The sequence below is a fragment of the Mesoplodon mirus genome (genome assembly GCF_964341445.2).
Source record: "Mesoplodon mirus genome assembly, chromosome: 14".
Classification (NCBI taxonomy): Eukaryota; Metazoa; Chordata; class Mammalia; order Artiodactyla; family Ziphiidae; genus Mesoplodon; species Mesoplodon mirus.
In genome coordinates, this window is record NC_138990.1 from 48,081,915 (window position 1) to 48,097,512 (window position 15,598).

A 15,598-nucleotide genomic window follows, 5' to 3' on the forward strand; every position below is an offset into this window, starting at 1 on the left:
TGAGAATCATATAAGGCATAGTATGATAAGTGCTTGGCATAATGTAAGCCCTTGGTAATCATTGACAGGGTCATTGTATACAGTTGGGTGGATTGTGCCCTGCACAAATGTGTTAAGTGAGTGGGCGAGTGGGGCTGAGATTCAGCTCATGTTCTGCTTGTCAAGTTATGAGTTTCAGCACTGGCTGCACCCAACCAGAAGAGGCATCTTCTCCTAATTCCTTCACCCAGTGGAGGCAACTTCTTCAAATTCACACAGAGGTGCCATATAGCCTAGCTTGTCCCAGGGTTGCCTTACCTCCCCTTGACCTTAGCCCTTCTTGAGCAGGCTAAATCCTTTTTCTTGATCTGATCCAACATGTTTACAGGAAAGCTCCTTATCAATATTATGCCTTTTGGTTGTTTCTCCTCTATTTTCACTTTATTTTTTCTTTTCCTTTTCCAGGGTAAGTGGACTCAATGACTTTATTCATGCATTTGTGAAAACAAGGATTTTTTTAAAAGTTGTGGGCTGCCACTGCCGCTGATAGAGGTGTTGGGAAAAGTATGGCTAATTACATTTCCTGCAGAAACTCAATATCTAAATCCCTTTGAAACATATGACTCACTAGGGATCCTTCTTCCACACCATCCTAGCACCTGGTTCCCTTCTGAAGAACATTGACTCTCCATCTTGACTGTGACCTCAGGGACAAAGAAGCCAATTGACTCAGCTTATTTTTCTCTTAAATGAGGTTTTAATTTTAAGTATTTCCTCTTGAAACACAAGACTTCCAGAATTTTCCCAATTTTCTTGTTTCTCTAGCAAGCAATGTTTCTCAAATTTATCCTTGTACACGTATCACACAAAAGGCATCAGGTCTGAATTTGTCTTTATCGGTAGGAGAAGCCTACTTCCAGTCTGTGTGTCAGCTAATCCTGCTGATCCTGCCTATTCTGCCTCCAGAGTTGTATATGTGAAGGATGCATTCGCTTTTGAGGAGAAATAGAAGTTGAGGAGGGAAGAGGGCCACAGGACACAAGGATAGAAGACAGACGGAAAAGGAAAGACAGAAAAAATAAGAGAAAGGAATGAAGCACTCATGTGAAGGCTAGACAATTGTCGTTGATCTCTGGAGGGTAGCCAAGCCCAAAGAATTGAGACTATTACCTTCTCCAAATTCTTCATTTTGAAACACTGATTATTTTGATTGCTCTATATTTTAATATGCTCAATGTTTTTGATGTAATTTATATTTAAAGACTAAATAGGGAAGAATCTGTATTAAGAGTTTGGACATGGGAGGGATAGCAGCAATGCACTGAATCCCCCCACACTCGGCAGCTCCCTGAGTACATACCGTTGTTGGAATGGATACCTTTGGGGTATAAATGCAGTCTCTTAATAAATGAAGAAAAATAATTCTTAGGAGAGGCAGAGTATATAGTCTCAGGAATGATCCTAAATAATATTTTGTACTTGTGTTAGTGCAAGCAATATTGAAGGGGAAGGTACTGAACAGGAGCATCTTATGCCTTTGCTGCAGAAGTGAATTTAATTCTACTTCAGAATGAGAAGACCATTCTCATTTGAAGCATTCGCATTTTAGACCATTCTAATTTTATTTACAAGGAGTAAATAATTCTTTATTGCCAGCATAATACTTCAAATACCTCTTCCATTGCTTCTCAGTGCAGAGAATGCCAATCACATCAGACAGAAGACAGGTGCCAAAGAGAAAACAAGTGCAGGTCGGGGTACTCCATAACAGAGACATAGGGAGCTGCCACACCATGCATGCAGCCAGTTTCATTAACAAGTAAGTCTAGTAAATCCAGCATACTTCCAAATAATATCAGCTTCCACAAAAATGAGCTAAGAAAGAACTGATACGAAATAAATATGTTTCGATTAAGTGTGACTAGCAATTAGTACTAAAAATTCTAAAGCAAGAAGTGGAGACAATCAAGATAGATCATAATGCTTTAGATAAGAAAAACCTAGACCCTTACGATAGCAACCAGGTAAAAGGTCCTTACCAATCCTTCAATGGGAAAACTGGACACTAGATTTGAAAATGTGCACAGTCCTTCTCAGCAAATTCTTTTGTCACGTCAAAAAGTCTTAAATATGTTATACATGGACACCTGGGCCAAATAAGGCTTTTAGGGTCAAGATTCTTCTATCAAGACAGAGCAGTACCCCTTGCTTCAGACTGCTGTGGCTGGGATGACTGTTATTAGGCTGGGCTATGTGTTACTCTGCTATGCCATTTTCCTGTTTACAGAGTGGTCTCTTGTGCATTACTTCCATTCATTTTTATAACACGTCAGGAAAGAGAGCCACAGAGATAAAATGACCCCCAGGTCTCTCTTCAACTTACATTAGACCAGTCTTTCTCTATCTTGAATGAGTAAAGATTATCTTTCCACTCTAAGTAGAATTACACTGTAGTTATCCCCATTCAAGAGAATCTTATTTTATTCCTCTTTGCTAGGTCTTGGCTTTTCCTCAATTCTCTTTAAGCATAAATTCCAAGCGGTTCATAGCTTTTCTTAAACAGAGCCCATATTTCTTTAAGATGTGTCTTATCTGAACCATTTGGTATATAGAAATCAGTGAGGCTAAAAATCCAGAAAACACTAATAAAAAGCCTTAATAAGAGGAAGTAGAAAACCAGAAAGACAACTCCACATGCTCTTAGAGCCTATCTAGTCCCTACACACTCAATTTACCAACTGAAAAACTGAGGCCTGAGTTCGCATGTTAGCCGAGGGCAGCCCACCACTCCCAACTCTCAGCACAATGCTCCCTACGTTTCTGAAAGGGCAGTTCTGGTTGCAGTAACCGGATTCCATCTTCTCATACTGATTGAATCGCTATGTAGCCCAGATGGCAAGCTTCATGCTGTGGCTGCCTGAGGCAGCACTCCTTGCCCTGGCCGTCTGCAGAGAAGACATGGGTGAGAGTAGCCTTCCCCAGATCCTTCTGAAGACACTGCCCTTACCAGATACCACAGTGGATAGGTTGTGTCATGGAACAGAGGGAGTCTCCCCAGCATCACTGGTGTGTGCACGATGCCCTGAAATTCTGAATACTGTTAGACATCTAATGAGAGTAAGTCTTATGTAGGAGTAGCCTGGGAAGCATGGTGTTTTATGAAGAGTTTCATATAATGGAAAAAATATGAAATTCGGTATTCAAAAACTGGAATTCAAGACGTGGCTCTGCCACATTCCAGCTTTGTAGACTTTGTAGATGAGCAACTTACTTCATCTCTCTAAGCTTCCATCTGTGGGTCAAGAAATATGCAGTGGTTAAGAATCTGCCTGCCAATGCAGAGGACACAGGTTTGAGCCCTGGTCCAGGAAGATCCCATATGCTGCGGAGCAACTAAGCCCGTGTGCCACAACTACTGAGCCTGCGCTCTAGAGCCCATGAACCACAACTACTGAGCCCGCGTGCTGCAACTACCGAAGCCCACGTGCCTAGAGCCCGTGCTCCGCAACAAGAGAAGCCACTGCAATGAGAAGCCCACACACCGCAACGAAGAGTAGTCCCCACTCGCCGCAACTAGAGAAAGCCTGCATACAGCAACGAAGACCCAACACAGCCAAAAATAAATAAAATAAAAATAAATTTTAAAAAGAAAGAAATATTTAGTGAATGTCTATTTTATTCTGGGCACTGGGCCAGGCTCCTGGGACATCACAATAAATGAGAAAGACCCAGTTTCTTCTGAGTAAACATGGGACATCATAATGAATGAAAAAGACCGAGTTTCCTCTCTTTGAAGGCTACTATTTAGCCTTAGTTTACCAACCTATACATTAGGGACACTAACACTACCTGTCTCGTTGTTTTATGAGAATCAAAGGTGATCATGGATGGAAAATCACTTTGCAGACTATAGCTCTTTCCAGTTTCTCTTGAGACAGAGCCCAGGGCCTGACTGGCAGCCACTCACCACAGGCCCTGCATGTGTACTTACACTGCATCTTCCACGTACCTCTCACTGGAGCTTCATAGCAACTGTCTTGGGCAGCATCACAGCTTCCTTCCACGGGTGAGGTAGCCTCACCCCAGCTCCTCCATTTTGAGCAATGAGCCTCTCCAGGTACTAGCCTGGGGTGTCTTCAGTCCTTCTTACCCACAGGAGCCAGACTCCCAGAAGCAGCTGCATACTTCTAGCCTCAGCTCCTGCTGCTGCTCTTTCTGTTCCATTTCTGGTCCACAGAGATGTTTGCCTTGTTCCCTGTACAGGGGAAAGTCTACAGACTGCCTCCCCAGCAATAACTCAAAGGACATCTTCTACAGTAACTACAAGGAAATGTGTCTCTGAGCCCTGCTCTTTCCAGAATGGTGCCTCAAAAGCATATGACTTTTCCTCCAAACTTCCTCAAGACCAGCAGTATTAGTTTCCTATGGCTGCTATTACAAATTATCAGAAACTTAGTGGCTTAAAAAAACACAAATTTATTATCTTACAGTTCAGGAGGTCAGAAGTCTAAAATGAGTTGGTGGGCTATGTTCCTTCCGGATGAGATTCAAGGGCAAATCTATTTTCTTACTTTTTCTGGCTTCTAGAAGTCGCCTGCATTCCTTCTCTCATGGCCTCTTCCTCCATCTTCAACAACAGCAGCTGCTGTGCTGCCACTTTACATGGAATGGTTTCCCCCCCTTGATTTTAGGTGTCTCTTGACTTAGATTTTAACCTACAGTGTCCTGCATTCAGTAGGGGATTACCAATTGTTGATTTAGGGAAGAAATGTACAATTCAAAGAATAAATGGAATTTAAAAATTGATACAAAGAGCACATAATTAAATGATTTCAAATCTCTGTCTCTCTCTGACCTCTGATTCCATCATCACATCTTCTCTGACGCTGGCTCTCCTGCCTCCCTCTTTCACTTATCAGGACACTTGTGATTCCATTGGGCTCATTTGGAAAATCCAGGATAATCTCACCTGCAAAGTCCCTTTTGCCATGTAAGGCAACATATTCATAGGTTCTGAGGATTAGGGCTTCTTTGGGTGGCCCTAATTTTATCTGCCACACCAGCCCACGGCACTATGCTGTGAACACTCCTCAGGCTTGCTAGCCTCTCGAGGAGCTCCTCTTTTTTCCCTCCAGAGTGCCATATAGGTTTCCAGAGGCAATGCCCCATCTTGATGCTGTGGTCTGAAGAGTGACTTGAGCCATGAGGGTGTCCAGTTTCCAGAACCCATGGCTAAATGTTGGGGAATAGGTATATCTCTTGAGGCTGGTGGGGATTTCTGTGGCTCACAAATTTTGCCAGGTATATGGCTATCCTTTGTATTGGATATGCCTACACCCAGTCTTATATCAGAGCAGGAAATAGCCTTAGTGACAATCTAGTCTAAGACCTTTACCTTACAGGTGAGGAACCTACAGCCCAGAGAGGTAAAGTGACATCCCTTATGGCAAAGTTGGGACAAGAGTCCAGGTCCCTTTTCCCTCCAACTCTTGTCTTCCTCTCTTACTCCACATGCCTTGTGGGCAGGGTTGTTAGATTCAGCTAAGGAAGGGCACAATCTTTACCAGACAACCATAATCCATCCCTTCCCACTGAAGGCTTCCTGTAGAAGGCAGAGGCAACACCCTGGAAGAGGCCCATTCTGATGGGGAGGCAGGAAATACTTCACTAGACACCCTGAAAACATGCCAACGCATTAAGGCAAATCCCTCTCTGGAGCTCAAGGTCCAGCTGCCAGGTTGGCACCAGAATCTCATTAGTATGAAAGAATCACAAGTCACAGCTTGTTGAGGGGTCAAGATCTAAGTCCCAGTGACCTGATTGCTCAGGAGATGACGGACACATTTCTGTAAGCAGAACCAGGGAACTAATATGGCCTCTCATGGTGAGTTCCAGAAGAGGGGCAGGGATAAGAGGCTACAAATAGCCCCAGTGACCTTAGTATGATGAGAAGTTGTGTTCATATGAAATGCATGACTACCCAGAACCCTTCTGATACATCTGAAGGGACAAAGATTGAATAGAAATAGGACACGCTGATGTCACTCCTGCTTACATGCTGCACTTGGCCCCTGGGTACATTCCTGAGCCTTATGCACAAGTGGTCACCCTTTGTAACCCTTCAAGGATAAGCGGAGCAGAAAGAGGGTGGGGTGGGGGTACTCTGGATTTGTGAGCCGATGCTGGTGCCCTGTAACCTACTCAGGCAGGCAGGAATGCAACCTGCTTATCCATCTGCTTGTCTATCTCACCCAAGCCAGTACAGCTGGATTTTTTGGTCGTTGTTGTGGCAGAAAATAGTTAACATGTTTTAACATTTTTTTCCCCAAAGGAGTCTAAAATAATTCAATAAGACATAGCCTCAAATGAGAATTTTTTATCTCCTTATATTAAAAAATAATGACATATTTTATCTTATTATAAAAGTAGTACATGCTTATGGGCTCAAATTTGGAAAATACCAAGAGCACATAGGAGAGAATAAAAATCACTGATAATTGAGTCATCTAGAAATAACTTCTGCTACTATGTTAGTATATTTCCTTATAAGAATTTTTTTCTGATATACATATAGTTTTCTCTTTTACAAAACAAGTTATATAACACACATTGTTTAACCTTTTTTAAAAAAATCTAATAATAGGCCTTGAATACTTTCCCATATTATTAAATATTTTTATATAGAATAAATATAATGGCTGCATAATATTTAGTATACTATATTTTATTTAACTAAATCCTTATTGTTTGAGCATTTAAATGATTTCTAGTTTTTCACCATCATAAACAACACCCCCAAGATACCTTTTTAGATAAGCCAATAGAAAATATTTGGTTGCAACCCTGTTCCTCAGGTCTGTCAGGTAGTCTATAGAGGAAAATATCTTTTGATTCTTGATGGTGAGTTAGTACATTAATAGCACTTAGACAAGAAGTGATTCCTTTCCTTTTCAAACCATATAGATTCTGAAAAAAGAGACTAAATGGTCTCTGAAACTCAGAGAGACCACAAGAGCTAAACTTGTCTGCAAGGCCTTCTTGATGGAGAGTGCCCAGCCAGCGCAGCTCAGGACATGATAGGTGAATAGACAGGGGGAAGTCTGCCCAGAAGGCTTTTTAAAGGACTGGAAAGGTACAGAGATATCAATGACTCTAGGGCTGGGTGACATGCCTTAGCAAACCCTGAAGTCCAATCCCATTTATAGAGGACAGATGTCCTGAGGTGGTCTCCAAAATGTGTGCATGATTATATTTATTTTAATTTAAAGAAGAAACAAAATAAGCTTTACCAATAGTATTATACAGATAGAAACAAATATATGCATATAATTGATGAATACATACATAGCAGGGGTGCTCAGAAATATTTTACTAATGGGGCATACAATAAAATAAAGTTTAGAGACCACTGCCTTAAACCAGAAACTTCATAGTAGACAGGGTGAGCAGAATAGGAAGGGAGCTTCAGGGGAACACTCAACATAGATAGACAGTCCCAGTTTGGATCACCCCATTTGATGTAAGTGAAAAGAAAGGAACATTGTACTGTCCTGGAGTGTGTGTGTGTGTGTGTGTGTGTGTGTGTGTGTGTATTTCCAATTACATGTTTCTTCTATTCTAGTTTGCCTATCTCTCCTGACTGCTCTCCCAGCTTCAATATCCTGCTAAAACCAGAGGTCTTTGCTAAAGACTGATTATACAGACAAAGTGAGGGGAGCAATTATTGACCACCAGAAGCTAGGGAAGAGGTATGGAATGGATCCTCCTGTAGAACCTCCAGAAGGTACCAAACATACCAACACTTTGATTTCAGACTGCTGGCTTCCAGAACTGGAAAACATTAATTTCCGTTGATTTTTAAAAAAATAAATTTATTTATTTTATTTTATTTATTTTATTTTTGGCTGTGTTGGGTCTTTGTTGCTGCACATGGGCTTTTCTCTGGTTGTGGCAAGTGGGGGCTACTCTTTGTTGTGGTATGCAGGCTACTCATTGCCGTGGTTAATCTTGTGGAGTACGGGCTCTAGGCATGTGGGCTTCAGTAGTTGTGGCACACAGGCTCAGTAGTTGTGCCTCACGGGCTCTAAAGCGCAGGCTCAGTAGTTGTGGCGCACGGGCTTAGTTGCTCCGCGGCATGTGGGATCTTCCTGGACCAGGTATCAAACCCGTGTCCCCTGCATTGGCAGATGGATTCTTAACCACTGTGCCACCAGGAAAGCCCAATTTCTGTTGTTTTAAGCCACCCAGTTTGTGTTCATTTGTTGCAGCAACTACTAGAATCTAACACAGAAGGGTACAACAGGAGTGGACCAAAAGGCTAAATGACCCCACTCTGGCATTGCAGTACCTTGTCATCTGTGGCAGCTTTGTTAGTCATTTCAGAGGTCCAGAACAGTATTTCTCAACTTTTTGAAAACTAAGCTACTTAGATAAACAGGAAAATCTCAGTAGCAGAGTTCCATCCAGGCCCTCCGCCAAAAACAAAACACAGGGAGATCAGTTTGGTGCTTTGTGACCAACTAGAGGGGTGGGATAGGGAGGGTGGGAGAGAGATGCAAGAAGGAGGAGATATGGGGATATATGTATATGTATAGCTGATTCACTTTGTTATAAAGCAGAAACTAACACACCATTGTAAAGCAATTATACTCTAATAAAGATGTTAAAAAAAATAGCTAGAGCTTAGCTAGAGATCAAAATCTTATCTCGTTAATACCAGTAGTAGACATTAAACATTCCCCTGACACTTCTTAAAAAGTCACAGAATGCCTCAACCTGATGATTCCTCAAGATTTTATTAATCTATAATATTGTGTTCTATCAAGATCATCACTTTTTATTATCTTGCTGCTCTGAATTGTTTCTCCCTTATTATTCTCAGCTACAGGGGCCATAAATTAAATTCATTCAGAATTTATACTCCTACAGTTCATTATCTGTGATTGGTATTATCTCACTGCCTTTCTCTGGCCCTTCTATATCCCCTGACAAGAAATATTGTAATAGAGTCTAAATACCATCCAACCAATAAATGTTGAGTTTAAAAAACAAACAAGCAAAAAAAAAAAAAACCTCTATTGACTACAGTGCCCTAAAGGGCACTCCATCACTCCTTTTTATCTCCACCAATGGTATTATTTCTACTGAAATGACAGAGAAAGTGAGATTCTAAAGAGTTAAGAGTTAGGTCCTTGCTTTGCTGCTGTCTGGATTGGGCATGTCATTTTCTCTCCCCTCACCTTCACCTCTTTCCCTGAAGGTCAAGGGACATTACAATACATCAGCCTGCTTCATGAGGAGCAACCCTACTTCAGGGAACACAGATAGCGATGTAATCAGTTGACTCAAAAATCAATGAGTGGTCCATTACTGGAAATTCTGAACACCTCTCAGTGGCCTTCCAGAAGCGGCACTACAAAAGCTGGGAGGATAGTCTCTTGTTTCTAAGACTGACCAAGGCTGTGGAATATAGATCCCTCCATTAGACCCCAAGAAAAATAAACACAAGTATCTGACAGTGGTGAGATTCCCCCAAGTTATGTTTGGATGTGTTTGTTCACTAAAGAACTTGATAAAATGAACTGGTATATCCACAGCGGCTTTGTCATAGTTGTTCCCATCATCTTCTTCAGTGATGTGAGATTCTACCACGCTAGGAAGAGCAGTGATTTTTCAGAGAGATGGAAGTTGGCAATACTTACTAAAAAGTGGAGATTCGAATCCTGGCTGATTCATCTAAAGGGAAATGGTTCACATTCAATGCATGCTCTGGCCCTTGGGACTCAGCTTTGTAGAAACATAAAGGCCTCAATATATTTCCACAGTCAGGACCACCGAGAAGGGAGTATTTCTTTCTTCCCTCCTCTCCTTCCTTTTTTTTTTTTTTCTCACAATACAGGGAGTAACATGCAGATGCCAAAGATCATAAGATCGAGGATCTGATCTTCAAAGTTATAAAGTCTGACACCACAACATCTGTGGACAATTGCCACTTGTCCCTCTCTCCTGATCTCACTGAACTGCAATAGTTATCAGATAAAAAAACCGTACAATGACCAAAAATGCATGTACTGCCAGGACTGTTTCTAGAGGTTAGGAATTGGGATCCAGAGACACCCCTAGGGGTGGCTGAATGGGAGTACGCCTGAAAAAGCGTCCACACCAATAGTACAGTAAAGCTCAGAATCACCTGAGAAACTTACACAACCATAAAATAAAACAGAGTCCCATAGAAATCAAAGCTGCAATGACATACTGTATTCCATCCACCAGATGAACAAAAATGACAAAGTCTGGCAATACCGGGTACTGGTGAGGATGTAGAATCCCGGATGTACTAATACATCACTAGAGGGAGTATAACTTGGTGCCACCACTTTGGAAAATACACTGGATTATCTATTGAAATGGAATCTGTACCTTGTGACCCAGAAATTCCACTCCAAATTCTACGCTCTAGAGAAACTCTTGGACGTGCATACGCACAAAGAGGCATGCACAAACATGCGGACAGTAGTGTTGTTGGTAATAGCAAAAACCTGGAAACAACCCAAATATCTAATGACAGTGGAAGAAATAAATTGTGGTATTTTTCTGCAATGGATTCAAAACCAAATGAACCACAGCTACATGTATCAAAATGAGCAAATCACAGAACAACAACATTATTCCATTTATATAACAGGTTGCAAACCTAATCTATATGTTGTTTGAGGCTATATACATAAGTGGTAAGGCCACAAAGAAAGCAAATGAATGATTAAGACAAAGTGCAGGATGATATTTACCTCTGGGGAAAGGGAGAGATTTTTGATCTAGGTGGGGGACAGAAGAGATTGTAAAGGAACTGACAACATTCAAATTCTTACACTTGGTGATGAGAATACAAGTACTGATTTTATTGTAATCTTTAATCCTTGCATATATGTTATATCTACTTTTTTGCACATGCTAGCTTTTATAATAAAAATTTAAAATCTACAGATTTCTAGGCTCTATCTCAGATCTACTGAATCAGAATTAGGCTATAGCGCTTAGGAAGTATTTTTTTATAAGCTCTCCAGAATATTCGAATGCATTATTGGGTTAAGAGCACACACCTACACACATACACACCACACGTTACACAACAGTATCCAGATGAAAGCAGCTTAAAATATGTATCAAAGTCAAGAAATTTCAAGAGAGTCATAAAAATAGAAAAGGTCAGCCTGGGAGAGTGTGTAGAAAAGAAAGGTGCCTCATAGTTCAGGGCTCAAGGCTGATGTAGAAGCCTGGGAGCGTTAGTTACTAGTTATTAGTCTCCCATGAGCATACTTGAGCCCTGTCCCTGTTAGTTTCCCAAGAGCATCTGCCTGAGATAATCACCCCTAAGAACTGGGCCCACAGCAGGCTGTCACCACAGCTTTCACTACAAAGACAGAAACATGATATGGTGAAAAGTATTCTGGTCTATGACTCATCACGGCAGACATCTAGACCTGGACCCACATGTATAAGCTGATCTTCAGCAAGTCGCTTCCCCTCTCTGAGCCCTAGCTTTCCCATCTGTCCTGATTCCCTCACAAAATTGGAATCCAATGAGACAGTGCAGTTGGAAGGGCTTTGCAAACTGAAAATACTACTCTGAATGTACAGTAAGTCCAGTACTATGTCAGTTATCATTTCTTCCTGAAAGTTAGAAATATAGGCGGTCTATTCTGGGTCAGTAAAGTTTTCTGGGTCCAAGGAATTGGGAGCTCTAAGATTTGCCTTAAAGAGACCTGAGGCAGTGCTAGGGCTTAGTGCCTCCACATCTCTCTCTAAAAACTCAGCAAATATTTAACAAGCACCCACTACTTATCCTCAGCCTACCTTTTCCAGTCCTGATAATTTAGAAGAATAATTTAGAAGAGGATGTTCATAAACAGCAAAGAACTACTGGAAGCACCTTGCAGAACTAATATGCAGTCTAAATATTCATTAATGGCTTTGAAACTAACATTTAACTCAGTTATACAACATCTTCCAAATTAGGATTGCCAGATTTAGCAAATAAAAATGCACAACACTCAATTACATTTGAATTTTTTAGTATAATTTGAATAATTTTTAAGTACAAGTATGTCCCAACTATTGCATGAGACATACTTATACTAAAAAATCATTTGTTATTCACTGGAAGCTCAAAGTTAACTGGGTGTCCTGTGTTTTAAATGGCAACCCCATTCCAAATGAACAAACAGATTAACATTTTCATCTGTATCTTACATTGGGAAATCTGCATGAAAGAGAGCTATGAAATCCTATTTTCTTTCATTGATAAGAGAGTAAAGGGTTGGATTGATCCTGAAATTGGACTTGCAACCTCCTCTTCTTTGTATAGCCCAAGAAGACATGGAGAGGCACAGATATTACAAACAGGTTTCAAAGGAAACAGGACAGAACAGCGGTGGAGAAGCCTCAAAATTTCAAACAGAAATAGACATCCCAGCCCCATCCTGGCCCATCTGGGACATTTTGCAGTGGCCTCTATACTTACCTCTGGGCATCTCCTTGGTGTGCTCCTCTTCGGGCCCATCCAACAGGTCCATCTGGGAGGCCTCCTCGGAAGGGACATGGCGCCAGGACCAGCTCTGGTTCCCAAGGTTGTTCAGTGGAGGGGAATACTCCAGCTCACAGGGGAAGTCAAAGCTGCACTCCAGACCTGCAAGGACAGCCAATGGTCAGTGGAGCAAACTGTCTCCCAAATGTGACCTTCCAGCCCCACTCCTCCTCTCCAGGAAGTTGGCCTCCATCTCACCCACAACTTTCACCCTAATGAGGTATGGCAGGCTGTCAATTCCACAGGTGGCTGAGCTCCATATGGATGAAAAGGAGACTAAAAGTGAAAAAAAGTGTTCTTTATATAACTCAGATTATGGGAGGTATCTTCACAGAAGGCAGGTAAAAAAAGAGCTAAACAAGTCGGACCATGAAAAGTTTTGCATCTTGTAAGGTTACCTGGTGATGTGGAGAGGGCCTGAGGTCAAGTGGGCAGAGCCTGGCTTTGCAACCAGATGGGTCTGAATCTAAGTCAGGCAAGAAAATTAACCTCTCTGGCCTGAAATTTCCTCACTTGTACATTGGGGATGATAATTTCTACCTCTGGAGATTGCTGTAAGAACTAGTAGTATAATTCATTATCTGTACACATGAGTCTGGTCCACAGCTGATGCTCAGGAAAAATCCTCATCAGGATCCTGAGAAGAGAAGGCCAAAGGGAACTTAAGCTACTCACAACCCTGTCTGACAGCCTTATCATCTATTCTTCAACCACCCTCCAGAGAGGAGTGCCAAGGCTGTGATAGCTAATCTGAGTTTATTCTCTCTTGGGGAGGGAATGGGGAAGGTCACTGGGTAAGGAGAGAGAGAGGAGGCAGAAAGAGGCTGTGTCCTGGGACTCTGTGTGATCACTTTCTGGGCTTCTTTGCATGAATCATCCTTGTGTCCAATCATTCCACGTCTGCCCTACTTTTAGGATACACTCACCTTCTCTTTCCCTTGCCTTGCTCATTGTTTATTACCCAAAGTGGCTGAAGTACTTTGTACCTAGAAGGTTCTCAATGCTCACTGATGGATCAATAGAATATGTGCCCAAAACCAAATTAGTCATCCACCCTTTACTTCATCATCTCCCTTTAGCCCTGGGGATGTGAAGAAAGGGAAAATTTGATATAAAGACCATTGGATGGGAATATGGGGAATTTGATTGGTATCCAGGCTTGGCCAGTCTCTTCTCACATATGGAACTTGGTGCCCTCCTCCGTAAATAAGAGGTTTAAACTTGATGATTCTAGAAACAAGTACCCAGTGAAACCTGGGTTCCAGCTCCAACTCTGCCACTGATTTGCTGGTTACCTTGAATAAGCCACTTAACCTCTCTGGGCCTTAAATTCATCAAATACAGAATGAGACCCACACTAGATGTCTTCTAAAGCTCCTTCCTGATTCGACTTTTTTTTTTTTAACATCTTTATTGGAGTATAATTACTTTACAATGTTGTGTTAGTTTCTGCTGTATAACAAAGTGAATCAGCTATATGTATATCCCCATATCCCCTCCCTATCCCACCCCTCTAGGTGGTCACAAAGCACCAAGCTGATCTCCCTGTGCTATGCTGCTGCTTCCCACTAGCTAACTATTTTACATTTGGTAGTGTATATATGTCCATGCCACTCTCTCACTTTGTCCCAGCTTACCCTTCCCCCTCCCCGTGTCCTCAAGTCCATTCTCTACCTCTGCGTCTTTATTCCTGCTGATTTGACTGTTTTAAGATTCCAAAGTCCTTGCTCTCAGAAGGGTTATAACTAATTTGATAAATCAATCTGTGCAGTGGTGCTAATGACTACTAACTCCCAATTATCATTGTGCATTTTAACAGCTGCTTCTGGAGCTACTGCTACCTTGATCTCCAAGATGAGTCTCCTGCTGAGAATTTCAGAAGGCAGAGGAGAAGTAGGGCCAAGACTAGTGGAGGTAGCCAGTCACTGGAATGTCCTTTAGTTACACCATAGAAGATGGCCCTGCCCTGGAGTGGGAGCAAAACAATTCCCACTGACATTGGCCAAATGATCTAAGTTTAGCTGGGGGGGAGAAAAAAATCCTTCAAGTACCCTTCCATTAAGTATCTTTCTACTTCTCAACCAGCAGAGATTTATGTACCAGCCGCTCTCCAGGAGCTGCCATCCTTCTGGTCCTAAGGTTAATACCACTCGCCCTTTCACGATTCAGACAATTCACCTTTATAATGTCAAGCTGAAACAGGCAGAGCTAGCCTTGTTTGAGTTGACAGGCCACTTGCTGCCTACATATTTTATCAGCCTTGAAGAATTTCTACCTGCCTCTGGGGGCTGAGCTGCTGCTATGAGTTTGTGTCCATGAATTGTAGGCTGTCTTAATCTTCAAGACTTGCTTGCCAGGAACCTGGTTTGATAGCAGAATGCAAGGAGAAGAAAACCGATCCAACATTTTGTACTTTGTAGCACAAAAATTATTCTTATAACAAAAGGTGTAGCCATTAAACCTGGCTCCTCTGGGGATGATTAACAAGACCCATCCACATTAGTGAATGATCAAGTCAGAAGGTGGGAGAGAGAAAGCTATTGGCCATCTCCATCCCACATCAACAATTACTGGTACCTTTCCCAAAGCTTCAACTTCAGAGGCCCATCCTCCATCTTGACTTTTCTTCTCCAATTAAAGTCATCCTATTTCTATTTGGGACAGAAGTGTGGCATGCCAGCTCAGACACTGCCTGGCAAATGTGTTTTGTGTGCATATTAGACAAACAGACAACAGAATATACAATCCCAGTCTCAAGTGCCAGCAATCTTTGGATCTTTGAACTCTGGAGAGTCTGATAATCAGCTGTGTTTGGGTCAGACCGTGCCTAGTAAAACAAGCTAGGCAGATACTCCTGTTATCAAATGGGTTCATTTTGAAATTCTTGCCCTGAGGCAGCTTCTCTTTAGCTGTCAAAGATATACTCTTTGGCTTTAAATAGGAATGGAGTTAACATTATTGCTCATTTTGGGTGAAATGAGATTGGGCTTTTCTATATTCTGATTTAATTTCTTATAAAATTTCTACACAGGTTTC

The 15,598-nt window shown here is 41.8% G+C and overlaps 1 protein-coding gene across 1 annotated transcript in view; it reads right to left on the minus strand.

Moving 5' to 3' along the window:
• Positions 1-15,598, minus strand: part of ALK (ALK receptor tyrosine kinase) — a gene marked incomplete at its 5' end in the record, with an annotated part of 729,367 nt that overhangs the window by 488,715 nt on the left and 225,054 nt on the right. The window contains one exon of the mRNA XM_082642950.1: positions 12,500-12,664. Coding sequence (XP_082499076.1) covers positions 12,500-12,664 — 165 coding nt within the window. The remainder of the gene's footprint in view (positions 1-12,499; positions 12,665-15,598) is intronic.